The sequence below is a fragment of the Cucurbita pepo genome, chromosome 11 (assembly GCF_057944985.1).
Source record: "Cucurbita pepo subsp. pepo isolate OVF chromosome 11, ASM5794498v1, whole genome shotgun sequence".
NCBI lineage: Eukaryota > Viridiplantae > Streptophyta > Magnoliopsida > Cucurbitales > Cucurbitaceae > Cucurbita > Cucurbita pepo.
The window spans coordinates 1,670,640-1,697,041 of NC_141808.1; the positions used below are offsets into that span (position 1 = coordinate 1,670,640).

General features: G+C 39.5%; 6 protein-coding genes across 6 annotated transcripts; 2 read left to right on the forward strand and 4 right to left on the reverse strand.

Annotated features, from left to right (window-relative positions):
- Positions 1-305: 305 nt before the first annotated feature.
- Positions 306-2,957, reverse strand: LOC111805639 (adenine phosphoribosyltransferase 5). The gene is made up of 6 exons (XM_023690784.2): positions 2,711-2,957; positions 2,466-2,576; positions 1,956-2,048; positions 1,726-1,875; positions 1,309-1,440; positions 306-530 (listed from the first exon to the last, which is right to left on the reverse strand). The coding sequence occupies exons 1-5, from the start codon at positions 2,799-2,801 to the stop codon at positions 1,310-1,312; spliced, it is 576 nt and encodes a 191-aa protein (XP_023546552.1). The 5' UTR covers positions 2,802-2,957; the 3' UTR covers positions 306-530; position 1,309.
- Positions 2,958-6,808: 3,851 nt separating this feature from the next.
- Positions 6,809-9,652, forward strand: LOC111805638 (auxin-responsive protein IAA31). Its single transcript, XM_023690783.2, has 5 exons — positions 6,809-7,391; positions 7,963-8,830; positions 8,908-9,158; positions 9,249-9,339; positions 9,426-9,652. The coding sequence occupies exons 2-5, from the start codon at positions 8,661-8,663 to the stop codon at positions 9,484-9,486; spliced, it is 573 nt and encodes a 190-aa protein (XP_023546551.2). The 5' UTR covers positions 6,809-7,391; positions 7,963-8,660; the 3' UTR covers positions 9,487-9,652.
- A 1,297-nt stretch (positions 9,653-10,949) lies between these two features.
- LOC111804975 (glycosyltransferase BC10) lies at positions 10,950-12,319 on the reverse strand. Its single transcript, XM_023689822.2, has one exon. It carries the CDS (start codon positions 12,263-12,265, stop codon positions 11,144-11,146), a length of 1,122 nt encoding a protein of 373 aa, XP_023545590.2. The 5' UTR covers positions 12,266-12,319; the 3' UTR covers positions 10,950-11,143.
- A 1,101-nt stretch (positions 12,320-13,420) lies between these two features.
- LOC111804997 (uncharacterized) lies at positions 13,421-15,563 on the forward strand. The gene is made up of 4 exons (XM_023689853.2): positions 13,421-14,015; positions 14,102-14,216; positions 14,289-14,403; positions 14,497-15,563. The coding sequence occupies exons 1-4, from the start codon at positions 13,915-13,917 to the stop codon at positions 15,231-15,233; spliced, it is 1,068 nt and encodes a 355-aa protein (XP_023545621.2). The 5' UTR covers positions 13,421-13,914; the 3' UTR covers positions 15,234-15,563.
- LOC111805094 (EEIG1/EHBP1 protein amino-terminal domain protein) lies at positions 15,424-19,136 on the reverse strand. Its single transcript, XM_023689985.2, has 4 exons — positions 18,765-19,136; positions 18,553-18,699; positions 18,090-18,464; positions 15,424-17,899 (listed from the first exon to the last, which is right to left on the reverse strand). The coding sequence occupies exons 1-4, from the start codon at positions 19,056-19,058 to the stop codon at positions 16,991-16,993; spliced, it is 1,725 nt and encodes a 574-aa protein (XP_023545753.2). The 5' UTR covers positions 19,059-19,136; the 3' UTR covers positions 15,424-16,990.
- A 3,012-nt stretch (positions 19,137-22,148) lies between these two features.
- LOC111805226 (EIN3-binding F-box protein 1) lies at positions 22,149-25,605 on the reverse strand. The gene is made up of 2 exons (XM_023690186.2): positions 25,265-25,605; positions 22,149-24,656 (listed from the first exon to the last, which is right to left on the reverse strand). The coding sequence occupies exons 1-2, from the start codon at positions 25,287-25,289 to the stop codon at positions 22,777-22,779; spliced, it is 1,905 nt and encodes a 634-aa protein (XP_023545954.2). The 5' UTR covers positions 25,290-25,605; the 3' UTR covers positions 22,149-22,776.
- Between the last annotated feature and the right edge of the window lie 797 nt (positions 25,606-26,402).

The following is a 26,402-nucleotide window of genomic DNA, read 5'->3' on the forward strand; positions in this document are numbered from 1 at the left end:
GATGGATGCCTTGAAAGTGTTCATTTGCACTTAGAAACATTCATATGTTGATAGACAATGCTAGAAATACTAAGATTGAGATACCCCGAATGATTGGATCCCACAAATGTCATTTTACCACTGAGCAGTGGGCTTGAGCTGTTATTAATGGCATCAAAGCTTAACATCGGACGGTGTACCAGTGAGAACGCTGACTCACAAGGGAGGGTGGATTGTGAGATCTATCGGAACGAGCTCATATTGAATCATCATCCTATTCATGTACATAAATGAGAGACATCATGGTTGTTTTGAATATCAGAATCTGAGAATAGTTTTGTTCATTAAAGATTTGGTTGAAATTAACAGCCTGGGGAAGAGAGGACACATAATTTAGCACTAAAAAAATAGTACAATGGACCCCAACTTTCATTCATCGCTGCTCAAACTTTGAACGCAGGAATCAAATCTCAGTCTCTGTCTCTGTCTCTGCCTGTTCGCTCAAGCATCATCTCCTCAATATCAGCCTAAGCAGAAGCAATATCACCCACCTGCATACACACACACACCCTCACCTTTTCATCAAACCCTGCTATTGCTAAAAAACGAAGCTATATTGTCCGTTTTTGACCTGTATCGTGATCAACCTCACGGTTTAAAACAGGTCTGCTAAGAAGAGGTTTCCACTCTTATAAATAATGTTTCATTCCGCTCTCCAACCAATGTGGGATCTCACAATCCACCCCTGCCCAACGCTTTTGTTGACACACCACCCAGTGTCTAGCACTGATACCATTTGTAACAGCTCAAGCCTACCATTAGCAGACCCGTATCGCAATAAATCTCAAGGTTTAAAACGCGTCTGCTAAAGAGAGGTTTCCACACTCTTATACAGAATGTTTCATTCCTCTCTCCACCGATGTGGGATCTCACAATCCACCCCTTCGTTGACACACTGCACAATGCTGGCTGATACCATTTGTAACAACTCAAGCCTACCATTAGCCGATATTGTCCGTTTTAGCCCGTATCGCCATCAGCCCCTCTGGTAGGGAGAGGTTTCCACACCCTAATAAGGAATGCTTATTTCCCTCTCCAACCCAACAGATGTGGGGATCTCACAATCCACCCGCTTAAGAGCGTCCGGTGTTGGGTTCTAATACCATTTGCAACAGCTCAAGCCCACCGTTGATAAATATTGTCCGACACGTCTATTAGGAAGAGGTTCGTACACCCTTATAAGAAATGTTTTATTACTTTCTTCAACCGAAATGGGAACTGAAGAGCTCACGGGGCATGCATGGAAGAATGTAGCTACTTGGGATTTACCTTAGAAACAATCATCCAATTGGCGTGGCTCAACAAGGATATAAAGTGGCTTTCCATTGAGCCTGCGCTGTCCCTTAACTTCGCGCAATCCAACAACACAGGCACATTCAACGACTTCCGCACCCATTCGTTCTACCAACAAAACAGAGAGACATCAAATTAATAAAATAACGATGGACCCACTCGATCATAGTTTTAAGGGAAACATAATCATGAATGACAATCATTTTAACCAAGAAATCTAAACACTATGATTAATCCAATATTTTTGTTTCTAGTTCAGACAAAACCATGGACGACAAAAACAACCAACGTTTTCCCACGGACTTGCTGCTTTTAAGGTTAGAACAGCAGCAAAATCCAAAAAAACTATCACTTTTGAAAGATCGTGTTCATATGTAAAAGAATCTAAAATACCCAGAAGCTTGATTGCTGCTGATAACGTTCCACCAGTGGCCACTAAATCATCGATAACCAATGCACGTTCCCCTGCCTTCACGGCATCGTTATGCATTTCTAAGCAGTCGGTTCCATACTCCAAATCATAAGCTTCTGATATCACTTCGCCTATGACACAGTAAACAATGGCCGTGTGCTTCAAAAAACAGGAACTTTTGGGGGATTTTGCAGTGATGGAATGAACTTACCTGGAAGCTTTCTGGGTTTTCGTAAAGGAACGAACTTAGCACCAATGGCTAAGGCAATCGATGGGCCGAACATGAATCCCCTGGCTTCTACCCCTGCATTTCAGAGCATCCCACGAACAGAGGATTAGCAAATCAGATCGGTAATTGAGAAGAAAAGGTTTAAAAGATAGTCATAATTTCTTGGGAAAGCATTTTTTTAAAAGGGTATGAGATGTCGACAGCAAAGTACAAGAAGAAAGTTTTACTTTCCTTCAAAGAACATCGAATGAGGTGTTTGAAAGAAGAGAGAGAAACACTAAATTCAGTAAGATAAAGAAATTTAAAAGAAAAGAAGAAGAAATTCACAGCTCTAAAAACAGGGGAAACGAGAAAACCCACGAAAGTAGGAAGAACAAAATCTTGAGAACTTTCCATCCATGAAAAAAGGAAAAACAGAGAACAAAGAATCCTCAGACAATGTCGGCAAGAACAAACAGAAAATAAAAAAAGACAGAGAGATGAGAAGAAAACCAGCAACAACAGAGATGTTCATGCCCCTGTAACGATCAACAAAAATGTCAACAGTATCCTTAAACGCCTTATGATCCAGCAACAACGTTGTAATATCTTGAAACATGATCCCTATCAGCAAAAACCCAAATCAAAATGAACCTCAACTTCAATTTAGAATCAACCAAAACAGAGCACTCTGCCCATCCCCTGTCCATCCCAATCAAAAACTGTACAGAAATCATGAAAGAAAAACAGAGACAAACCAGGCTTAGGAAAGTGAGGAACAACTCTAATGGCTTGAGATATGCCCTGAAGCCTCGGGTCTCCTTTAAGACCATTTTCAGCTGCAAACATTGTGTTTCTCCTTGAAAAAAGCTTGAGAAATGGTCAAAAGAACCAGAAACAGAGGTCTTCAATGGCGGTTTCCGTCCCAAGAAAAACAGAGGAGGAGAGGGAAGGCGGAAGAGCGGCGTTTGGAAAAGATCGATGTTATCTAAGATGTTCGAATAATGGAGTGTCTTTTAATATATTTTGGGGCTTTTTTTTTTTTTTTTTTGTTTATCAACGTTGTCCCGACCATAATACCTTACAACAGATAATTAAGGACCTCTACCATCGTCCCACGCGCAACACCAAATCGCGTGTAGTTCACCCGTAACGCAAATAAAAAAGGAAAATATTACGTGGGTTTTTTAGTCTTTTAGGACATCAAAAGAACAAAGAATCCATCGTGAAAAGCGGAGCCCCGATATTTTGACTACCTGATTCGGAATCCAGGGTCCGACTTTTCATAGAGCCCCGCCCCGCCCCGGTTTTTACTATTATTATCATTATTTATTTTAATAATTTCCTGATTTAACATTCTCCAAAATCTATAAAGATTCGCTTACTTTTTTAATTTTATTATTTTAATTTAGATTTTCTAATAAATTTTATTGTTATATCTATATTTAAAATATAGAAATTAAATTATGAAATTTAAATTATTAAATTTTTAGCGGGAATGGATATTAGCAATAAATACATTAAATACATTTATGTTGGTATCCACATGTAAAAAAAATAATAGCAATAAATAAATGGGTTTTGAAGGAGGTAGAAATTAACTACCAAAGATTTGATGCACTGCCAAAAAAATCTTTGAAAAACCTCATAAATATTGATGTGATGTATCATCAACGAGTGATTTTCACATTTAAGTTCGGGATTTATTGCAAAATTTAAATCCAACTCCAAAATATCAAAATTAGGGTTTCATCCTCGAGTTCGAGCTCATTTCCAACCGTAATTGTTTAAATATGTGAGATTTTACATCAGTTTAATATTTTTTAAAAAAATGTCAAGTGAGGTTGAACGGTAAGAAAACGATGTATTTGGTCTATGCTGAGTACATATAGAATAATGACTAAAATCAGAGCATAATCTACAAAAATCATTAGTCTATGAACTATAACTAACGAGTACGCTCAATAATAGAGGGAAAGTAATAGTAAACTTTATATGTACATGTTTTTTTTTTTTTTTTGTTTGTTTGCAGTGATATGGATCTTCAATCATGCGCAGTCATAATTGACTCAACATATGACCACATCACGAAAAGATTTTGTGTAATCTTCTCAAACTCTTTAACTGATCCAAGCATGAACAAAGTCAACTTTATGATAGTGGTCACTCGGGTAAGGTTGAGTGCTATACAAACTAAAAGACGTGTTTTATGATGCAATTTGAAACAAAAAAACAGAGTCGTATGAATTAATCTCACCTAAATGTCCATTCAAAATTGAAATAAAGTTAGTGAGAAAATAAATGTCCATAAAGAGGCATGGGGTTTGTAAGGGCCACGCGTGGGAATGGGAAGTGGGAAAAAAGGACACACCTTTTTAAACACAGTTTGAGTGAATCTAAGCTGGTAAGGCTGATGGTGAACCAACGTTGTTAACCCACAAAAAGTTTTTTAAGAATCCTATGTTATTTGTTTTATACCTAAGAACAATATCGACTAATGATGAACTTAGATTGTTACAGAGAGGCTCTCAACCATGAATCATCATAACTACTAACACGACCAAGTTCATTGCATGAGTTTGATATCATTTATGATCACGAGAGTATCGGATTAATATCCATGATATCGATACCGAGTTGTAAAGTTATTCTTCATGTGAGTTTGCTTTTAAAAACATCATTGGAAAACACACAATCTTTTATCATAATTTTGTGTCCAAGTAATTAATTCCCTCCTTGCTTCTTTCCTTTTCCTAACATTTATTTATTTATTGTTTATTATTATTATTATTATTTACTTTATATGAGAATTAAAAAATAAAATAAAATAAAAAAAGAGGTGAAACCGTGAAAGAAAGTAATGAATGGGTTCCTTCCAAAATTGCCGATAGAATTTGGGGAAAGAGGGGGTTGACAGAGAATCAAGTGGCAGTAGATTTTCAGAGATTTGGAGGGTGGTCCCCGGAAAGGTGGTCCCATCACAGCTAAGACAACGTGGCAGCTCGGAATCTGATCACACCGTACACGTAGCATGATGGAAAAGACCTAAGCCTCCAACCTCCACAGTGTCATTTATTTCATTTATGACTTTTGTCTTCTTCTGCATTTCCCCATTGACCAACCAACCAACCAACCATTTCCTCTCCCTTTTTTTTTCTTTTTTATTTATTAAAAAAAAAAGAAAAAAAAGACACACTGTGGGGCCCACCCCGCCTAGATACGCTTGACGTCATCTCTTCATAATAGCCAAATCACACTGTTATACCCGGCACGTGCCTCCCACGCCCTTCCCAATACTCAAATTTATTTTTTATTTAACATAAATAATATCCAATATGAATATATATATATATAAATTGAAACTTTTGGTGACAGTCCAAGTATCAAATCATTTTGACTCATAAGCGTTAATACAAAAATAAATAAATAAATAAAAAAAGACCTACACGACAAAAAAAAAAAAAAAGCTTTTTATATTAAATGTGTTATAGTAAATTTTGTCTATATTATATACTTCCTTTTCCATCTCAATAACAACCTTTTTTTTATTTTATATTTTTAAATTTTGTCTCCATCTATATAAAAAAAAATTATTTAAATAAGATTTTTCCCAATATTATATTTACAAATGGGCGTGAAATAAAAACAAAATCCCTTACTCACTAAACCATATCAATATTATTTATAAAAAAAAAAAAACAAAACAAAACAAAAATATAACCCAAAAAGGTGGGGCCTGGATTCGAAGATGATAATTTATTTATTTTTAAATAAAAAAAGAAAAAGAAAAATAATGTACAGAAAAAGAACTGTAGAAGGGCACGCGAGAGGGTACTAACACAGAAACATGATAACATGATCATTAAAGACCAGCTTTCACATCTCTCAGATTACAATATCCCGCTTATTTTCAACCCTCCAGATTTCCTCCAACTCCTTTTTGGCTTCCATCCTGACCGTCCATTTTCATCCTCCAATTATCTTTACCTTTTCCCCCAAGTCAAACACCTTTTTACCTTTGGTAAATAAACTAAACAGTAAATTTCACCACACGGCCGTCTTTTTTTTTTTTTTTTTTTTAATTATTTTTTTCACCTCTTTCACATCACACACTTGCACGTGAATCCAATCATAATAAAATTTTAATCCAATTAAGATTCAAATAATGGTAACTAATAATCCCATTATAACTTAAATTCATAATAATTCTCTACTTTAACAATAAATAAAAAAACAAAAAAAAAAAAAAAACAAGAAAGTAAGATTGTCACAAATTGTTGACCCTACGAATAACTCAACTAATAGAGTAGTGGCATAGCGAAAATGATGATCCTTATTAACCTACAAAAGATTATATTTTGTGGGCTCCACACTCGTATTTCGTCAATTTATAAATTATGTAAAAAAATAATAATAATAAATTAGTTAATGTCGATCTCAATTTATATTAATTTAATAAAAGGGAAGGTGGAGGGGCGATGAAAGAAATTAAAAAGAAAATAGGATGAGTGGATATCTTTAGAGAGTCACATCTAAGAAACCTAACTCGAACTAATAATTTAAGTGAACTTTATAGCTTATGATCGCCCACACTTACATACTTTTTTATTTTAAAATTTAAATTATTTTATTTTTTTTTGGTAAAGAATAAGTTAAAAATAAATAAATCTTTGTTATAGATTTTCCACTATATAATAATGAGCTGTTTGATTGAATCTCTAAAGCTTTAGAGGAAAAGAAAAAGGAGTAGGGACCTTTTATTTTTCTTAGCTGTTGCCCACCATCTTTTTTTCGTTCTTTATTATTATTATTATTATTTAAATACAAAAGCCTTCCAACTTTTAAGCTCTACTGATTTAAATGGGCTGGGCTGGGCTGGCGTAGCTTTATAAAGCCCATTAACTGAACTATATGGGCCTCGATATCGGCCCAATTTCAGGTTGGTTATTTTCTCCTATTATTAATAAATAAATGAAAATTTTCATGTAAACAAAATGATAAAAGATCATAACTCCGCCCTGGTCGCCCACATGACGGCCGCAGCCTGAACTTGCCGAGCGGGGAGAAGTAGATTTTGTCGAGAGTTAGCCTAACCGATCTGTTCGGCGACGGGAGAGAGATTTCATGGAAGATTTCTGAGAATTGATGCGATTAGGGTTAGGGTTAGGGTTTCCGGGACGGAGAATTTGGGGGTTTTGATGGAAATGGAAAGCGGAAGGGAGGAGGCCATGAGTACACTCGCCATAGCGGCCAGGAGCTTTGAGTAAGAGGATGACAATGGCGGATCTGATCAGATGGAAGATCGAGAAATGGGGCGATCGGAGGTTCTATCGACGACATTCAACACGCTGCACAAAATTTGTAGAACAGATTGGGATTTTTATCGCACGTGCCATGTGCGTGCCTTGAGCTATTGGGCCCAACTTGGGCCTGTCTAAGGTATGGGCTTTTGTTTTCCCTCGCTAATTAATGATGGCCCAATTCATAACTAAGATAGGGAAGGTAGGCCCGAATGAGAATATTGCAGCGGCAGGGGAGGGTAGAGAAGACAGTGATTTGATCTCATATTGGGTCGGAAGCCATGGCGTGGGGCTATGGCGGAGTTAAAACTCCAAACCTACCAACCAAAAACAAAAAGGCAGTAGCACTAAACCCCTTGTGAATGAGTCTATGCTTACCCAATGGTGTTCACGTGGACTTCACAAGCACGGGTCTTCTTTCCTCTTTTGTCTTTTAGCTCCTTTTGTTTCTGCCACGTGACACATCATCCCTTCACGTGTCCTCCTTATCATCTCCCATATGCATCTTCAAATTCATGTACTTCCTAATATAGTCATTTTTTGAGGTAGGCCGTTGCAGAATAGGGAATTTGTACTGCCACAACAAGTATCAGACTAGGATTCTTTCATTCATTCAATTTCACACCCCCCCGTTTGCTTTTCTTATTTTCTTTCATACATTTCAAATACCCTTCTAAAAGAATATTCGTTTTCCTCCTCGATCCACGTAGAATCTTGCACCATTTATTCCTTTCTCCATTTGAAGTCGACCCATCCATCCATCTCCTTTAAGGTCCAGTATTCTTATTGGCACACCATTTATTGTAACATCGGTGTGAGAGATTTTTACATTTATATAGAATATTTATGTGATGTTCCACATTGGTTGAGAGGAGAATAAAACACCCTTTACAAAGGAGTGGAAACGAGAACAAAACACCCTTTACAAGGGAGTGGAAACGAGAACAAAACACCCTTTACAAGGGAGTGGAAACGAGAACAATTGGGCATTGGATTGGCGACGGCCTGAGTTGGTTGGAAGTGGAAACCTTCCCTTAGCAGGAGAACAAAACACCATTTATAACGCACCATTTATAAGGGAGTGGAAACCTTCCCCTAGCAGATGCCTTTTAAAGCCTTGAGGGGAAGCCCGAAAGAGAAAGTTCAAAGAGGACAATATCTGCTAGTGGTGAATCTGGGCCGTTACAATTTCGTAATTTCGTGTTCTACGTTGACCAATTGAGGGGATGTCACATTAGATGAGCAGAGACAGGCAGGTCCAACCGCACACGCCCCGCGGCCCCTGTCTATCACATTTGCCATCCTTTTTCCTGACTCCACCTGCTCCCCTGCCTTTTGTTTTCCCTATATATATCACTCATTTCTTATACCTCTTCCTTTAAGCTTCTCTTTAAAACCTGAAACTGAAATGGAGCTCCAACTTGGCCTCTCCCTTCCCCTTCATAACTACGCTTTTGAACATCCACGCATTGGGAATGAGCTGCCCCAAACTTTGCCTTTGCTGTCTTGGAATGATAAGCCAAAGGATGATGACGATTCTCCCCACACCGGAGGAACACACTTTTCCACCATTCAAAAGTCAGTCCAAACTAATACAACTCTATGATACTTTTAAATTGCTGTTATTAATTATGTCACAATTTCATATGATGTAGAGATGACGAAGAGAAGAACCCATCAGTGGGGTGGCCACCGATTGAGACATGGAGGAAGAAGGCGCTTCTCCAGCACCCTCAACCGCCGCAGACGGTGGAGAATCGCAGTAACCAAAATGGCGGACCAAATTCATTGTTAGTGAAAGTGAAGATGGAGGGGGTAGCAATAGCAAGGAAACTCGATCTAAGGCTCTACCACTCTCATAACTCCCTCAAAACTGCCCTCATCGCCATGTTCACCACATCTAATTGTAAATTATCCACTTTTTCACATTCATTCCATCAACCCCACCAGACAAATCATAGTATTTATCCATAAATTTGAATTCTTTCTGTAACAGATGAGGCAATTGATAAGAAGTGTTGGGATTTTACTCTGATCTATGAAGACGAAGATGGGGACTGGCTTCTTGCAGAGGATCTTCCATGGAAGTGCGTTCTTAAATTCCATTCACTCTCTTTTTCAGGGGAAAATTCTGATTTATTCTCTCTGATGTTTGCTTTGTTTTTTGCCGCAGCTCCTTCGTCGAGTCTGTACGGCGGCTCAAGGTTCTGGTTCGAAAAAGAAACAAAGAATAAAGTTTGCATATACGACACAAATTATTTCCGAATCATATTCCACATTTAATCATATATAATATATATTAATAGCATCAATTGTTTAGAAATATTGTCGTTACTACAAAAGTGTGGAGCTATGTGGTCGAAATTATTCTATGAAAAGTTATTTGGGATTTGAGAACCATTATTTTCTTCTTAGTTTTTTTCTTCCAAATAACGAAGTAAAAAAATGGATAAATTTAAGATTAACAAAGTGGACTACTGTTAATAGATATTGTCCATTTTGATCTTTTACGCATCGTTGTCAGTCTCATGATTTTTAAGTGTATGCTAGTGACACTCTTTTCCTTCTCCAATCGATGTGACTTAATGGTACAGAGTCAGACACCCGGCGATATGCTAGTGAGGATGTTGGCCCCTAAAAGAGGTGGATTGAGCTAGACACCAGACGGTATGCTAGCGAGGATGCTGGCCTCTAAAAGAGGTGGATTGTGAGAGCTCTAGACACCAGGCAGTATGCTAGTGAGGATGTTGGCCCCTAAAAGAGGTGGATTGTGAGAGCTCTAGACACCAGGCAGTATGCTAGCGAGGATGTTGGCCTCTAAAGGAGGTGGATTGTGAGAGCTCTAAACACCAGGCAGTATGTTAGCGAGGATGCTAGCCTCCAAAGGAGGTGGAATGTGAGATCTCTAGACACCATGCAGTATGCTAGCGAGGATGCTGGCCTCTAAACGAGGTGGATTGTGAGATCTCCAAACACCAGGTGAGAACCATGCAGTATGCTAGCGAGGATGCTGGCCTCTAAACGAGGTGGATTGTGAGATCTCCAAACACCAGGTGAGAACCATGCAGTATGCTAGCGAGGATGCTGGCCTCTAAACGAGGTGGATTGTGAGATCTCCAAACACCAGGTGAGAACCATGTAGTATGCTAGCGAGGATGCTGGCCTCTAAACGAGGTGGATTGTGAGATCTCCAAACACCAGGTGAGAACCATGCAGTAGGCTAGCGAGGATGCTGGCCTCTAAACGAGGTGGATTGTGAGATCTCCAAACACCAGGTAGTATGCTAGTAAGGACGCTGGCTCCTAAAAGAGGTGGATTGAGCCAAACACCAAGCAGTATGCTAGTGAGGACGTTGGCCCCTGACAGAGGTGGATGAGGACACTGGCCCCTAAACGAAGTGGATTGAGCCAGACACCAGACAGTATGCTAGTGAGGATGTTGGCCCCTAAATGAGGTGCTAAATGAGGTGGATGAGGACGCTGGCCCCTAAAGGAGATGGATTGAGTCAGACATTAGGCAGTATGCTAGTAAGCACGCTAGCCTCTAAAGGAGGTGGAGTGTGAGGCTAACGTAAAATGTCTGATGGCGATACATTACAGGTCAATGCTAGCCGTGAGGTGAAAACTCAAAAACAAGTAATTTTTTTAATATTTGTTAACCTTTAATTTTCTTTAGAACATAAAATTTTGATACGCAATTGAACTTGAAGTATTATATTACTTAAACATTTGAAATTTTGAAATATCGGCCATGAGACTATCTCACTCCACCTCTCTTCGCTTCACTTTTCCTCGTACATGTCTGTCTATTCCTCTGTTTCAACCGACAACACATTTGAACAATATACAATAAGCTTTATACAACCCTGTGTTTCTCTGTATTACACTTACATCAATCTCTTAATATGAAGTCCATGGATATGTTCATCAATGGCTGGAGCGACTCCGCCGAGAATTTCCTTGCAAACAAGAACGGGTGCTCCCCCTGAGATTTACCCACCGGCCAATTCCGGCCGCCGCCGCCTCTTTGCCTACTTTTCATTCTAATTCTCATTCCACCGTCGCCGTATCTCGGCCGGGCCATTCTCAATTCGCGTATCAGGTCTTGTCCCACCTCAGATGCCTCGTAGGTACGGGGGTGGCCGTCTAAGCTCCCGTTCCAGTCCACGTGTGTAAGTGTGGCCGGCACAACCCCTCTCCGATCCCACATGTTTAGTAAGGTCGGAAAATAGTTCTCCTCCGGGTAACATATGTACCATCGTACACAAGGCAGCTTGAATTTCGACCAAACCCTCTGATCTCTCACCACTAACCGCGCGTGCCGCCGTGTCAGGACCCAAAACTGCGACCCAATTCGAAAATCCGCCAATTTAACCACCGGAAGCATCACGTCCGGGCCACGTACCGCCCACCTATCAAACGCGCCGATTTCGTTTCTGAGAATCTCGATGAAGCTCTTCTTGGAGCGAATTAGCGTTCTGTAAGTGAAATTGAAGGAATGAAGAGGAATGCAGGAGGGGGATAAAAGGGCAAACATGGAATTAGCAGAATCATGAAGCAGAGCATGAGCGAGAAGGCGGCGGGCAGCGGCGGCGAGAGAAGGGGAAAATCTCCTAGTGGGTTTGGAGGGGATAACCCGGTGGGCGAATACGCCGGAGAAAGGAGGGTCATATTCCCCGGCGGGATCGGCGTGGATATAGACATTGAAAAGATCGGTTGGAACGTTTTCAAAGAACAATTCCCAAAGAGGAGCAAAAGGAAGAGGGGAATTCGTGAGAAACATGAAGGCCAATTTATGAGTCGGCGATGGGGTAGCGTTGACACCGGCGGCAAGTGGGAAGAGAAAATCGTCATCCTCCGGCGGAAGTTTGGGAGATTGTAATGGCAAAACAAAAGGGTCATCGGAGGGGTCGCCGGAATCAATGGTGGTGAGGCTGTTGATGGTAAAGAGAATGGCTAAAGGTAGGCAAAGAAGCAGAGCAAAGATGAAAGAAAGTGGGTTAGGGAACAGCATGGCTTTCAGAGTCCGCCGGAATCCCAGAATCCCAGCGCCGCACAGACAAGACAGAGCCGCCCTTTACAGAGGAAATGTGAAGTGGAGCCGTTGAAACCGGCGAGGAGGTTAGATCTGAGTCATCGACATTACAGAATGGACGGCCAGGATTGAGGCAGAACCGACACGCTTCGGTTTCAAAATCCAATTACCCGTTTATGGGGGCTGTCAGACACGGATTACAATATTTCTCAACAAATCTCATATTAATAATTCATTTAATTAAAAAACCTTTCATTAAAATGTATAATTTTTAATTAATATGAGATTTAATTGACATAAAATTTCCTTTTCAACAGGAAAAAAAAAACAAGGGAAAGTTGGTCCACGGAAAAAGAGGCGACTGCTGGATAACACGTGGCAATCATGCAGAAGAACTGATCGGACGGATAAGGATGAGTCAGGATAAAGTCTAATGGGAACGCATGATTGGTTAAAAAGGGTTGCTGTGTTGTTGCATACCGCACTGAATCATTCCTCGTCTGGTGGGAGCCACGTCAACGTGAATTTCTTCATACCTTAATTGGTATTAGATATTTAAAATTATTATAAACTCCAAATTATATAATCATGAATTTTAAATTTTCTTATTTGCTCTTTATCTTGATGCCATTTGCCACCGTTCAAACACATCGTTAGTAGATATTGTCTATATTATCTCGTTACATATCATCATTAACTTCACTGTTTTAAAACATGTCTGTTGGGGAGGTTTCCACACTCTCCTCACTGTTATGAGATATCACAATATCTACTAGCAGTGACTTGAACGGTTAAAACATTTAATGGGTTTGAACCATTAAAACTTTTAATTCCTAATATTCTTTATTTTAATACAAAATAATATTAATTTATGAAATATCATATTTACTTAACATTATTATAAAAGTAAATAGCAATAATTAAGGGAATTGACTTATACCAACAATCAATTGCAGCATTAAATAATTTATTTATAATGGGTTTAAGCGTTAGAAAATACTAAATTAATAATCTTAAAAAAAAAAAATAAACATAGTTGAAAATTTGATTAAGACAACATTTCCACTAAGAATATATATATATATATATATATAAATGAAAAGGGGAGAGTAAATGACATGAAAGCAGAGGAAAAAGGTAGGTGTTAGGGAGAGGAGCAGAAGGAAGGGAAGGATAAGAATGGAAAAATGTGTAAATAATTTTTTGGAAGTTTGTGAAAAATGGAGTTATGGTGGACATTTGTTGGAAAATGGGATTGAAGTTGGGGCTGGTTTGGGCCACCGACGGTGACATTATCATCAGAATTCCCCCCCTATGCCTACATGAATGGTCAGGACTCTCACAAGAACCCCAAACAGAGAAATAAAAAATTAAGAAGAAAAGACTGATGGGGCTTGCGGAAGGAGGCATGTGGATGAGTGGGGGACACACCAAACTCATCACTTTTATACAAAAAACCCTTCCTTTCAAATAATTGTCACACTTTGGTGAAGAACAACACCAAGAACAGGAAGAACAGGAGGAGGAACAGGAAGAAGAACAGGGAATCAATCAATCTTTTAGTACCATTTTCTCGCTTTTCTTCTGCATTTTTGTTTGGGGATCTTCTGTGTTGTTGTGTTGAAGATATGCCAAGACCAGGTCCAAGGCCTTATGAGTGTGTGAGAAGGGCTTGGCACAGCGATAGGCACCAACCCATCAGAGGTTCTCTGATTCAAGAGATTTTCAGGTCTGCTCTGGTTACCTTCTTCCTCTTCTTCTCATCATTTTTGTTTGAATCTCTCTGTTGGGTTGTTTCTGATCTGTGTATGTTAGGGTTGTGCATGAGATTCATAATTCCTCCACTAAGAAGAACAAAGAATGGCAAGAAATCCTTCCTGTTGTTGTTCTCAAAACTGAAGAAATTTTGTACTCCAAAGCCACTAATGAGGTCTTCTCCTTCTCTATTACCCTCTTTAGTCCATGATCTTTGCTTAACCTTAGTTTTCCCCTCCTTGGATAGGCTGAATATATGGATTTTAGTACACTTCGGGACCGCTTAATGGACGCCATTAATACCATTATACGCCTTGATGAGAGTACAGAAACTGGAGACTTCCTTCACCCATGCATTGAAGGTACTTGAAATGTTCCTTCTTTGGTCCCCCTTTGAATCCTCTTTTTTGGGGCTTTGTTTTGATCCCTTCTGTTGAATTTCATTTCCCTTTCAGCTGCTCTTAATTTAGGCTGCACACCCAGAAAAGCTTCAAGGAGCCAACGCAATAATATCTCTACAAACTATCTTAATTTTAGGAATCAGGACTCTCCCACCTTGTCTCCTCCACCAATGACAGTGAGGAATTCTCCTTGTGTCCCTTACTTTTGGAGTTTGGCTAAGCCTATGCCCAATGATTTAGGCCATTCAGGGTTCAGATGCCAATGCCTTCTACCTCCTGCTCATACTTCCACCTCTCCAAAGTTCCCTGCTTTGTTAACTCCATATGGTTTGATGGAAAATGCTCTTCCATCCAGCAAATTCTCTGTTTATCCGCTATATTATGGCAATGGTGTTCGGGAACGACAACATTCTGGTATCGAAATCGCTCCGATTTCTATGCCTGTTATGGAGAAAACTAGTGCCTCTGGAAGCCCATGTGATGATAAATGTGATCTAGCATTGCGGTTGGGTCCTCTCGCAGCGTCAAGCTCAAGGAGCTATGGAAACAAAACTCCGTTTCGTGTTCTTGGTTCGGGTAGTTCATCGGAGGATTGTTCCCCAGTGATGGAAAGGAAGGTTCCCTTGATTCCAATGGTAAATTCATATGGCCTATCTGAGCACAATACATTCGGGCGAAATCTTGAAGATGAATGTTTCGATGCAGAAACGAGGATGAGAAAACGAAAGGCAGATTGTAGTCATTCATTGAATTGGCTCCCAAAGCTTCCTTCCAGTAGGTTCATAGGGTGAATGTTAAGAAACAACAGAATTATAGACGAAAGAAAGGTCGAACGGACGAGTTCCTCAGACACAAATCGTCCCCGAGCGGACGAGTTCATCTAAAGAAGCAACTGGGTGAGGTTAATGTCTGTGGAAATGGGGGACAGAGAGGCATTGGGGCAACAAGCTGATATATCATATGCTTTTGTTCTGTGGGTCCTTTTGTTTTTTTTTTGTTTTTTTTTTCCTTTTGCTTTATCATCTTTGTTCTTTTTGGGAAAGGGCTGAATGAATTGATCATTGAATGTCTGGATGGAAGTCTCTGCGTTCAACTTTTAATGAGTGGTGACATTAGTTCTCTGTGGGGTCTCATATACATAATTCTTGTTTTATCCATTGTTAAGGTACACAAAGCTTGCTGCTTTTGGTTAAACTTGCCTTTTCATATCAGGAAGTTGCTTTGAGAAACAGAGATTCAAACACATTTCATCAAAATGATGATGCTATGAGTCATTTTCCATTACATGCCTCATTCTTCCCCTTTCCCACCCGTCGTTATTCCGCACTTTTTGCTCGTAACAGCCTGTCGCTAGTAGATATTGTCCTTTTTGGGTTTCTCTTCAAGGGAGAGGTTTCCATACCCTTATAAGGATTGTTTCGTTCCTCTCTCCAACCGATGTGAGATCTCATAATACACCTCCCTTTGGGGCTCAGTGTCCTCGTTGACACACTGCTTGATGTATGACTTTGATACCATTTGTAACCGCTCAAGCCCACTGCTAGCTAGCAGATATTGTCCTATTTGGGCTTTTCCTTCTAGTTTTAAAACACTTCTACTAGGGAGAGATTTTCATACTCTTAAATGTTTTGTTCCTCTCTCTAACCGATGTGGGATCTCATAATCCACCTCCCTTTGGGGGCTTAGTGTCCTCGCTGACACTGCTTGGTGTATGACTTTGATACCATTTGTAACAGCTCAAGCCCACTGCTAGCTAGCAGATATTGTCCTATTTGGGCTTTTCGTTCTGGTTTTAAAACACTTCTACTAGAGAGAGATTTTCATACCCTTATAAGGAATGCTTTGTTTCTCTCTCTAACCGATGTGGGATCTCACAATCCACCTCTCTTTGGGGGCTCGGTGTCCTTGCTGACACACTGCTTGGTGTATGACTTTGATACCATTTGTAACAGCTCAAGCCCACTGCTAGCTAGCAGATATTGTTCTATTTGGACTTTCTCTCCGGTTTTAAAACACGTCTACTAGGGAGAGGTTTCCACACCCTTATAAGTAATGTTTTGTTTCTCTCTCCAACCGATGTGGGATCTCACAATCCACCTTCCTTTGAGGGCTCAGTGTCCTGGCTGACACACTGTTTGGTGTATGACTTTGATACCATTTGTAACAGCTCAAGCCTACCACTAGCTAGCTAGCATATATTATCCTATTTGAGCTTTCCCTTTTGGTATTAAAACACGTCTACTAGGGAGAGGTTTTCATACCCTTATAAGAAATACTTTGTATTCCCCTCTCCAACCAACGTGAGATCTCAAAATTCACCTTCCTTGGAGACCAGTGTCCTTGTTGGCACACCGCATGGTGTATGACTTTGATACCATTTATAACAGCTCAAGCCCATCGCTAATGAACAGATATTGTTCTCTTTTGGGCTCTCAGATATTGTTCCCAACGCGTCTAGTTTTTCATACCCTTATAAGAAATGCATAACCCTAAGAAAGCAAATCGGAGTTTTATTTGCATAAAAGGATTGGAGTTTTGGGGTTGTGAATTATGATACAAAGTCTTGATCAGAGAAAATAGAGCAAGGGGAAGTTGACAAGGATGAAACAAGAGGGCTACTAAAATGGAAGTCAATCTGCAGCCTCTGATGGGGTATAAAATTACAGCTACTCTGCTTCTTCTGCTCTTCTTCCAGCTCTTCAATGGTTATGGCCGCAAGAAACCTTTCAAAAAACTCTCTGCAGCACTCTTTTCCCTTGCAAACCAATTCCCCAACCTCTCCTTTCTCTTTGCTCTCGTACATCAAACTCGAGCTATCGAACTTCAACATGTAGGCTTGATTACACCCCTCGAACAGTCGTTCCCCTAGCGAATCAACAATGTAACAAGCATCCTCTTCCATCTTCAACACGAAGAAATGATCGTTCCAACTCACGATGTAAACTCTCGTTTTGTAATTTGGACAAGTTTTATTAGTATTGACCTCATTCCATATTTGCTCGAACGACATTGCTTCCGACAAGCAGTTGAATTTCTCCGGACTGAAGAACCCCACAAATGAATTTTCAGCTGAAACAGTGATCGGTCGGACATCGGCTTCCATAACGGTCTCGAGGTCGAAATGCTTGTTGGGAAAGGAGTTTGAGTAACAATGGTTATTGCAAAGCTTTTGCCATTCTGATGAACCTTCCATTATGAGGTTGTCGAGCTCCGGTCGTGTTGGCATCGCACCGTAATTCGAGTGCAGCCAGTGGGTGATCACGGCGACTATCGCCGTGCAGGCGCTCTCACCACCCGCCTTCTCACTCCGCTGGTCAAACGAGCCAAAGAACACCTCCGTCTTCAGCTTTGCCTTGCCATCTCTACTAACTATTTCTTTAGTTTCCCACCTCCCTCTGCTGTCTTCTTTGTTTTGTTCATCAATTTCCAATGAAATCTCTGTGCTTTCTCCTTTCTCCTATTATTTTTATATAATTCCAAACATTAATGTTTATATAATCAAATGAATATTATACTTTAATTGATGACATTATTGATAACGGTCTCTATAATATTACAGTTGAACAGGTCAACGGATAAGAATATGTCTTCCTCACGGTTTCAGAGTCAAATAAGGAAAAACAGAGTTTTATTTCCAAAGGGCATACCGTTTGAGAAGTGGTTGAAATGGGGGCGGTGGGCTCGGTGTCGTGTTGCTGTCGGTCAACGGAAACTCCGTCGTTGACCGCCGTGTTGGTCTTCTCCGACCACGGCTCGACTTTCCCCTTAGAATATCTAAAGCTGAAACTCAGCCGCCTCTTCTTGGACAACAATTTCCCCAGCTGCTTTTGATCGCCTCCATCTTCCTCCTTTGGATCCGCCAAACCTCTGTTTTGACCGTCCGATGAAACCGCTTTACCCTTGTCTCTGTTCTTCTTCCTGAAACTGGTTAGATCTTTCAACGCTTTCAAAAAGCCCTCCTTGTCCTGTTGCTGCTGAATCGGGTCCGAATCATCCCTGACCTCCACAAAATTCACACGCACCTTCAAATCCAATAACCCATCAAAACCCATAAATTAAAATCTCAAAAAATTCTTCAAAACAACGATGAAATTCGATCAAAGTTCTTACAGAAAGCGTAGCTTGATGTGGAGCACCCTTCAACGTAATCGGAACATTTCGCTCCACTTTCGTCTCCATTTCCAAAAGCATTTCCGCTAAATTCAACGACGCCTTCCCTAAAACAGAGAATTTCGTCTTGGATTTTGTGGATTCTTCCTGTAATCATTCAATAAATTTCAAAAACATGGATGAAAAGGAAAGAAAAGTGATGATAAACGTACGAGTAAGACGTAGAATTTGGTGTCCCAGGAGGCAATGGAAGAAGAGTCATCGGCGAACTCAAATTCACAAATGCTGAGGAATTCGTGATCCCATTGGAGGGTTTGGATAAGAGGTCGTTGGGCGGCGGTGCGGTCGGTTTGGAGAGGGGATTTTCCGTAGAAAGGAACGGATAAAATGGAATGTGTCGGGGGACCTTTCCATTTGATTTCAATGGCGATTGCTTCCTTTTCATTACCGAATCCATGGAGCTTCAAATCTCCGAATTTGACCTGGAATTTCTTCATTTTCGCCATTGATAAGGTGAGGAAGAAAAAGGGGAGAGAAATGTGGTATGAAGGAAGGAGGAGGAAGGGAGGCGTAATATGAAGAGTGGGTCAGTGACAGGCTGACAGGTCTTTTTAATTTGTTTGGGGGAACAAGTCCAGCCCGCGTTTCCGTGTAAACCAAAAGCCTTTTTTCGGGATTAAATATTTCTTTTTCTTTTCTTTGTCTAAAAAAATTTAAACCCCATTTTTTTTTTTTTTAATATTTATCGACAAATAAAAAAAAATTGGGTTTGAGAATATTTGCTTAATCCACCTCAGTGAAAGTTATCTATTTATAATCAAATAAATTACAAGAATATGGGAGGGGGAATATATAAAAATAACAATAAATGGAAAGGAAAGAGTAATAAATGAAAAGATATATGTGGTAAGAAAGGTAAATATGTATATTTGCCTTATAATAAAATATCAAATATGATATATATGTTAAACTATAATTTAATACTAAATATCTTTTAACACCTCCTTGCAAGCTGAGCGTCGGATTGAATGAACGTGAAGCTTGGATTTAAAAATTTTAAAAAGAGGTCTAAAAACACTTTACGTGAAGATGTTAACAACCTGGTTTGGAGGAAGCGTAAAGAAACACTTTCTTGGCCATCGAAAATTGCAGAGGCATCGTCGCTCAATAGTGATGTTGTCTTGGCTTCGGCGAGAATATGTCTAACCCATGAAGAGGGATCGTCTCTTAGTGACGATGCTGCCTTGGCTCTGGCGAGAATATGTCTAACCCAAGAAGTAGAATGGGAAATCTGGAGCAAGGGACAAAAACAATTTTGAAGTCGGAAGAGTCGCCACAGTGGGCGAAGGAGCTAATTTTGGCAAGAAGGGTGGCGGCGACTTGGTTGGCAAAAAGGCCAATGCGGCGCCCAGATTCCAAAGGTAAATCTCTGCAAAAGGTCGGTAGGTTTAGGTTAGGGTTTCTGTGAAGGATAAAGGGAAGATTGGGAAGAAAATGAGAGAGGCTATGTTGGTTAAGAGGAAACCAATTGTATTGGAAGAGGTGAGGTTGTATGTACAGAGGATGGCGAATGGTGATTTGGAGGTCAAAAGCGTGGAGCCGAAGAGTAATCAATCGCCTCCGCATGTGGCAGCCATGGAGATTCCCCCTGCGATATCAAAGTTGCCGGTGGTGGTGGGAAAGAATAATAGAGGATTCAAAAACCATTAAGAAAAAGGATCAGAGTGGTTAAACTTAAAGGGGTCTGATACCATGAGAATGTTTGTTTAATCAGGTGAAAGTTATCTATTTATAATCAAATAAATTAGAATATAAGAAGAGTAATAAATGAAAATAACAATAAATGAAAAGAAATCTATGAAAAAAAAGCAAATATGTGATAGTTGACTTATAATAAAATATCAAATATAATATATGGTAAACTATAATTTAATATTAAATATACTTAACAGGGTATAAGTTCGAGCATTCCAAACACCTAATTCTAAAGAGTGGACGTAGTTAACACCGAAGTTTTTCTCTTAAAAAAATGATATTACGAATGTAAATTTTGTCGAAGTCCAACTTAAAATATATTAAATAATTAAAATAATAAAATTTATATCGTCAGCACATTATATATATAATATATATAATTCTAGCTTTTGTAATACTATTTTTCATTTAACAAGTCAACTTTTCCTGGTTTGTCAATTTATTTTAATTGAAAATAATTTATAAATTCTTCTTAAATTAATTAATTTTAATAAATAAAGTTTCACCTAAAAATAGGGAAATGGACAAACACTATCAAAATTTATAAATTTGAATGAAAAAAAAATGTAGATTTAATGCTAAAAATTCTATTATTTTTATTAATTTCTTATCATAACCTTTCAATTAATAGCTTTATTTAGGGATGTTAAATTCATTAAATGCAACCTTATAAATTCAAGAGCTAAAACGGTAATTTTGACCAATAAAAGCAACGGCCTGGTTTTCTCTCTCATTTATTGCTTACGTGGAACTCTTATTGGAGTACGGCCTACGAGGCTTTAGCCACGTCACAAGTCGGTGCATCATACGACCAATCTGTGAGCGACACGTCATAAAAAAACAATAAAATGGTACGAAAACGCGGTCGAATTTATTATTATTATTTTCCGATGAAAAGCGCGGAAAATGAGATATTATACGTAAACGACAAATCGGTCGTATGTTGTAAGGATTGATAAGTAATTACGGTCGTATGTTGGATGTTGGACGTCGTTGAACTTTTAATTTATTTTATTTAAAATTACGTCAAATAATTATAAATGGTGGATAAATAATTTTAAAAAATAATTAATTCTTAATCTAATCAAATTGGAATTCTTGACATGGATGATAAGCAAGCTTTTGCTCCCTGTGGAAAAATAGCTCGGTATGACTTTCGGTATCACTTTCGATAGAACTCTCCGTTCTAGTTAAATCACTTTCATCCGTGCTAACGCTAGGACGATAAAAAGCTTAACACCTCTAATTCTTATTACTTTTCAATATTCAATATGGAAAAAAAAAATGAAAAGGTCGTCTTATTCACCCCTTCTCTCCCACTTCACACCTTGGAACGCACCGTTCTTATAGAGAGAGAGGCGCGTTCACATCTTCTTAACCCGAAATGGCAAATGGTTGGGAAGAGGAAAAGTTCCTTTTTTTAGGGTACCCCGAGAACAGATTCAGTGGAGACGGGGTGGGGCCTGTAGCTCAGAGGATTAGAGCACGTGGCTACGAATCGCTGAGTTATATCCCTTCCCTTCCTTCTTTTCGCACTATTACGAATACGAAAAATGAAAATAATTGGCAAAATTGGATTCAATTGTCAACTGCTTCTATCGTAAATAGGATTGACGAAAAAAAAATGACGATTATACAAATTTTTCTAATAAGATGTTCAATGAGGTTTTATCCAATGAACTTGAAATTGAACCGAATCGATTCGGCTTCAAAAAAGTTAACCCAACCCAACACGAAATGCTCATCCAACCCAACCCCTATAATTTGAGTTGGGTCTGTTCGGGTTCGGGTTAACAACGGTTCTAAATATCAGATGCTGCAATTTTATTCGGATAACAAAATAAAATACAAAGCGGATTCTTATATAAACATAATATTGGATACGAAACTTACAAGTTACATCACAAAGAACATAGGTGGATCTGTGAGTCATTACATACAACTTAGTTGCAAAAGGCAGAGTTCCTTAGAAAATAAATTTGGTGCCTGAAAAACGAAGGCCTGGTATGAACTAAAAAAACAACAATCCCTTGCGAACAAGAAGATTGTGGTGGCAGACTTGTACAACCCGCTGCCAGGACCAAGGCCCCTGGATGGAAAGGCACCAAATATATAAAAGCAACCAGGAACATGATTTGACCAGGCGATCCATAAGCCCTCCTACCCCTTTGAGAAAAACACAAATTCAAACGTAACCGCAAGAAACCGAGGAGTGGCTCGGGTAACACAGAACCTAATAACCTCGAACCAGAAACCGGGAAACTCAGGGAAGGCTGGTCATCAATCAAAGTGTGAGACATCTCATGTGAGAGAGCCTAAACACTGAAAAAAAACAGACCCCATTTAAGGGAGATCTGTAAAAAAGGAGAGATTGACCATATTCCCTGGAAAATCGACTCGAGGTTATTAGATGACGAAGACCCATACCCATGGACCCAAAAACTACAGTCTAATGATAAAAGCTCCTGCTCAGTAGAGGATGTCGCATCGATGGAGCTGAGCCAAAAGAAGCTCGATACTGGTGGTGCTGATTGAGTTGCAGTGTTTAAGATTCAAACCGAGGAGGGAGTCGCCTAGTTTTACAAGAGCAAGCAAGCTCTTGTCAGTTAAGGCAGAACATCCAAACATAGAAAGGATCTGCAGGTTGAATTGGTTGGCTTGAGCAAGGGCTGCAACTCCAAAATCAGTGATAAGACACTTGGAAACGTCGAGATCATTGAGCAATGGACAGTCCTCTGCAATGGCTACTAAGCTTGAATCAGTTATCTTCAAACAACCATCAAGATTGAGCGATTCAAGAGTCCAACCATGAAGCTTGGTCAAGGATGTAATCACTTTATCGGTTAAATTCATACAGCCACTTAGATTGACCTTCACCAATCCTGCTTCACAGTTCTTAAACAATGGCAGTAGCCCAGAATCTGTAATACCATTGAGCCCAGATAAATCCACATGCTGAAGCTGGGGGCATAGCTTGCTCAGAAGAGATAAGCTTGCATTACCAAACCCAGGGCAATTGGAGATGGTTAATGACTGAAGCGACTTGCACGAGGACGCTGAAGGCAAGTTCAGGCTCGAATCCTTGATCCCTAAGCAGTGTACTAGAGAAAGAGCCTTTAACTTTGCACCACAGTTTAAGATGGTACCAAATAAACCCAATTGGGTTATCCTGTGACATTCCTCCAATTGTAAGTTCTCAATGGAGGTAGCAGCCTGAGCGAAAGAGATCATTCCCTTGTCGGACAAGAACGAACATTTTCGCAAGCAGAACTTCCTTAAGTTCGGGCATCCCTTCCCAATGGATTGTAGCCCGACATCGGTCACACCATGGCAAGACACAAGTGTAAATGATTGCAACTTTTGCAAACCATGACCATTTCCCATGGCCCAAAATCCCCTCTCAGTAACATTTGTCAGGCCAGTAAGAATAAGGTCTGTAACTGCCCTGCCGTAATGTCCGATGACAGCAAGCGACACGTCAGTGACATTTAGACCCTGGAGCTTCACCTTGCTTAAGGTGTACGAGGTGGACGAGAACAAGCTCACTATTCCTTGATCCCCAATAAGGGGGCAGTCTCGGATCGAAATAGACTTCAAATTGGAACAATATTGTCCAATAGCTTGAAGGCTTTCATTGCCAATGTTTGCACAAGATTCTATTGTTATATCAGTCAGATTCGGGCAGTTTTTGGCAAGTTCCAGCAAAGCTTTGTTTGAAATTCCAGGACATTGACATAAATCGAGCTTCTCTAGGAGTCGACATCCCTTGGCAATCTCAATCAGACCTTCATCTCCTATAGAAGACAGATTCCACAAAGAAATAGCTTTAAGGGAAGGACATCCATAGGCAACAGCCTTAAGGCCAACGTTCGTAACGTCACAGCCATGATTGCCTCCACGAATCGAAAGCTTGCCCAAGCCACCACAACTAGCAGTTCCTACTGCTATGGAAGCTAGTCTTACATCTGTTGCCTTCTTCCCTTCCAAGTTTCGTGAAAGACATCCATCGTTATCGGCCTCGTTCTTAGGCTTCGAACTATGAAATTCATTACCACCTATGCTGCTTAAAAGCATGAGCCAACGTTTAGAAACGCAAGCACAGAGGCTCCTCGTCTCTCTATCAGGCAAGCGTCTGAAGATTTCAAAGAGGCACTCATCTGGAAGAACTTCAATAGATGCCTCCTTCTTTTTGAGTATTTCTTCACTAGGCACAAATGGGGCACTGACTCTGGACCTCTTACGAACCGGATAATATACGTCCACATGACGATCAAGGGACAAAAAGAGACTCGTATCCTTAAGGTTTGGATAGATTGGTGCACCAGGGAAAAAATCCTCACTTTCTGTGACTGCAAGAACATGAGAGAAAGAAATTAGTCGAAACGTCCTCCTACCGAGTTCACTACTCGAGTGAGCGTACCCCAATGAATCACACACCAAATCATCATATTTCTACTTAATAAAACCACAAAGTTTGTCTGATATTAGAAACCAAAGCAACATATCAATATCTAACACTACTGATATCATTCCTACCAAGAAATCTACAATAAGAACCTTATCAAAATCACAGCTAACGTTCTCAGATTGAGCTTCCTTGGAAATCCCAACAAGATTTGTAACAAATAGCTCACAACCACAATTCCTTACCATAAACCTTAAAGTTCACGAAATTAAACTCTTCAAGTCTTGACACAATTGATCTAAAACGGTATAAACTCTAGGATCTACAAGTTACAACATAGAAACATACCCAAATCCAAAAAGGAGTTAAACCATATCACCACACCCTCCAAAACAAAGATCCAAAGTACAAAAAATCAAAAGGAACCAAATAAACAATCTGATAAAGCACAAAAACCCCCACAAAAATTAGGCATAAATTACACTTGAAAATCCTATCATTCAAGATCACAGAACAAAAGGGGGGGGAGAACCAGAGTTAAAGAAATCTTACGAGTAAAACCAAAGATCTTAGCCATGGGTAGCGATTGATGAGACCCAAAAACTCGAGTGTGGGCAGCAGGCCACCAAAAAACCCTCCAAAGAGAGCAAAAAGGAGAGACCCAACAAAGGTGAAGACGGGGATCACCAAGTTTTGAGGTGAAAAGAGCTTAAGCATGAGTTAGATGGAAGCCAAAATGACATGAAAACCCTATCAGATAGGGAAAAAAGGAAACAGAGAAGAAGAAGAAGAAGAAAAAGAAGAAGAAGAATTAGAGGGTAAGGGGAAAAAATGAAAGGTAGCGAATGAATCAAATAGTCTTATTGACAGTTGAGAAGTGAAGGATTTGATGCACGCTACCATTAACCCACATGCAATGTATTTGCCCTAAAATGGTGGACCTTCCTTGCCTATATTCTTCCACCTAATCAAATCTTTTCTTTTCTTTTTTATTGAAAAGATTGGATTTTTATTACCCTGTTTGGATGCTCCTCTATCCCCTATCCTTATTCTTCACAGGTTCACGACATGTTTGGACACTGGGTTATCCTACTTTTACAAGTTTCCCCCAAAAAAAGATCTAAATTTTAATTTTAATTGTTCATATTCCATAGTGGCATGTGAATGGAGAGTCTTGTCTTTTATTTATTTATTTATTTATTTAAAAGCAAAATTTAAGAGAAATTATGAAATTCGACCACTTGGTGAATTTGCAATTAAAAAAGGGGACCAACTTGATGAATGCTTTGAGCAATGGGGAAATTCCCATCTTTATTTCAAATTGTTTTCAATTCAAACCAATCAATGAGGACCAACTTGTTTGATTGAAAACTACACCTTCCTTTATACAATTATGATTCCGTGCATTATGAAACAGCTCAAGCTCATTGCTAGCAGATATTGTCTACTATAGTCTATTACGTATCGTCATCACCCTCACAGTTTAAAATGCGTCTACCAGGAAGAGGTTTTCCACACCTTTACTATGAATGTTTTGTTCTCCTCTTCAACCAATGTAGAATCTCATATACGCCCATCTTTTTGCAGCCCACCGGTCATCCAATTTTAATTTGGTACATGATAAATGTTGGTAACGTACAAGTATAATTTAGAAATAGAAAGCAAGGAAGAAGGAAAACCAATCCTCTGT

Excerpts from the sequence above, each read along its gene's own strand:
- LOC111805639 (XM_023690784.2), bottom strand. The coding sequence starts at position 2,801 with ATGTTTGCAGCTGAAAATGGTCTTAAAGGAGACCCGAGGCTTCAGGGC. Across the intron at positions 1,876-1,955 it reads AAAACCCAGAAAGCTTCCAG|GCGAAGTGATATCAGAAGCT; the intron begins GTAAGTTCATTC and ends ACTGTGTCATAG. Across the intron at positions 1,441-1,725 it reads AGCAGCAATCAAGCTTCTGG|AACGAATGGGTGCGGAAGTC; the intron begins GTATTTTAGATT and ends TTTTGTTGGTAG.
- LOC111805226 (XM_023690186.2), bottom strand. The coding sequence starts at position 25,289 with ATGGCTAAGATCTTTGGTTTTACTC. Across the intron at positions 24,657-25,264 it reads TAAGATCTTTGGTTTTACTC|TCACAGAAAGTGAGGATTTT; the intron begins GTAAGATTTCTT and ends ATGTTCTTGCAG.
- LOC111804975 (XM_023689822.2), bottom strand. The coding sequence starts at position 12,265 with ATGCTGTTCCCTAACCCACTTTCTTTCATCTTTGCTCTGCTTCTTTGC.
- LOC111805638 (XM_023690783.2), top strand. The coding sequence starts at position 8,661 with ATGGAGCTCCAACTTGGCCTCTCCCTTCCCCTTCATAACTACGCTTTT. Across the intron at positions 8,831-8,907 it reads CACTTTTCCACCATTCAAAA|AGATGACGAAGAGAAGAACC; the intron begins GTCAGTCCAAAC and ends CATATGATGTAG. Across the intron at positions 9,159-9,248 it reads CATGTTCACCACATCTAATT|ATGAGGCAATTGATAAGAAG; the intron begins GTAAATTATCCA and ends TTTCTGTAACAG.
- LOC111805094 (XM_023689985.2), bottom strand. The coding sequence starts at position 19,058 with ATGGCGAAAATGAAGAAATTCCAGGTCAAATTCGGAGATTTGAAGCTC. Across the intron at positions 18,700-18,764 it reads CCAAATTCTACGTCTTACTC|GAAGAATCCACAAAATCCAA; the intron begins GTACGTTTATCA and ends GAATGATTACAG. Across the intron at positions 17,900-18,089 it reads TTTCAACCACTTCTCAAACG|GAGAAAGGAGAAAGCACAGA; the intron begins GTATGCCCTTTG and ends TAAAAATAATAG.
- LOC111804997 (XM_023689853.2), top strand. The coding sequence starts at position 13,915 with ATGCCAAGACCAGGTCCAAGGCCTTATGAGTGTGTGAGAAGGGCTTGG. Across the intron at positions 14,016-14,101 it reads CTGATTCAAGAGATTTTCAG|GGTTGTGCATGAGATTCATA; the intron begins GTCTGCTCTGGT and ends TGTGTATGTTAG. Across the intron at positions 14,217-14,288 it reads ACTCCAAAGCCACTAATGAG|GCTGAATATATGGATTTTAG; the intron begins GTCTTCTCCTTC and ends CTCCTTGGATAG.